Consider the following 876-nt stretch of genomic DNA (forward strand, 5'->3'; position numbering starts at 1 on the left):
CGAAGACCTCACTAGGCAAATGGCCCGAAGGGGGCGAGGATTAATTCTCAACCCCGACCATGCATTATCGGATGCATACGTTGCCGTGCAAGAAGGAAGAACCTGGCAACGAGGAGTGATAATCAACCTTGAAGGGAAAGACACTGTCACTGTGGCTCTACGAGACTGGGGCCGTGTCATCCGACCCCCGGTCACCGATATGTATATATTGGAGGACCGCCTCCGAGAATTGAATTGGCAAGCCATCCCTTGCGGGCTGGCCCACCTCCGCCTGGTGGGGGCCAGATCAAGATGGTCCCGCAATAGTAGAGCTCTCACCAGATTCTTATTAGGGAGGAGAGAAGGATGGATGCAGATCCTCGAATCCATAGAAGACTATGCCGCAATAATCACGCTCGAACTAAAGCGGGAGAGCGAGGACGAAACAAACAGCTTGAAAGATCTACTCATCTCAATGGGATGTGCCTTAGATACTGACTCGAAAGCAGTACCAACAATACCTGGGATCCTGTAATAACATCACCCTACATCTTTATCCCTATGAAAATTATATTAAGACATTTTATATATTCTTTATTTTGTATATCCTCACACATATACTATTATTAAAATTGTGTAAAATTATATAATACTCCCTATATCTTTTGTTACATTATTATATTCATAATATCCACACATACACCAACGTAGATTTGTAAGTACTATATAACCTTTATAACTATCATTTTCATATACTATTAGACCAAATGCACTGTTAAATGTAATTATCTTAACATTATATTCCTAGCATGACGGATATGCGGGATATAAAACATAAAAAAAAAAAAGAGAAAAAAATCTTTTATTTTAATGTAATTTAAGGAAAAATATATATAT

At 39.5% G+C, this 876-nt stretch overlaps 1 protein-coding gene across 1 annotated transcript; it reads left to right on the top strand.

Annotated features, from left to right (window-relative positions):
• The first annotated feature begins 19 nt into the window (after positions 1–19).
• LOC108767822 (uncharacterized) lies at positions 20–514 on the top strand. Its single transcript, XM_018517889.1, has one exon. The coding sequence runs from the start codon at positions 20–22 to the stop codon at positions 512–514; it is 495 nt and encodes a 164-aa protein (XP_018373391.1).
• Positions 515–876: the final 362 nt, after the last annotated feature.

This window comes from Trachymyrmex cornetzi, unplaced genomic scaffold (genome assembly GCF_001594075.2).
Source record: "Trachymyrmex cornetzi isolate Tcor2-1 unplaced genomic scaffold, Tcor1.1 scaffold729, whole genome shotgun sequence".
In the NCBI taxonomy this organism is placed as follows: domain Eukaryota; kingdom Metazoa; phylum Arthropoda; class Insecta; order Hymenoptera; family Formicidae; genus Trachymyrmex; species Trachymyrmex cornetzi.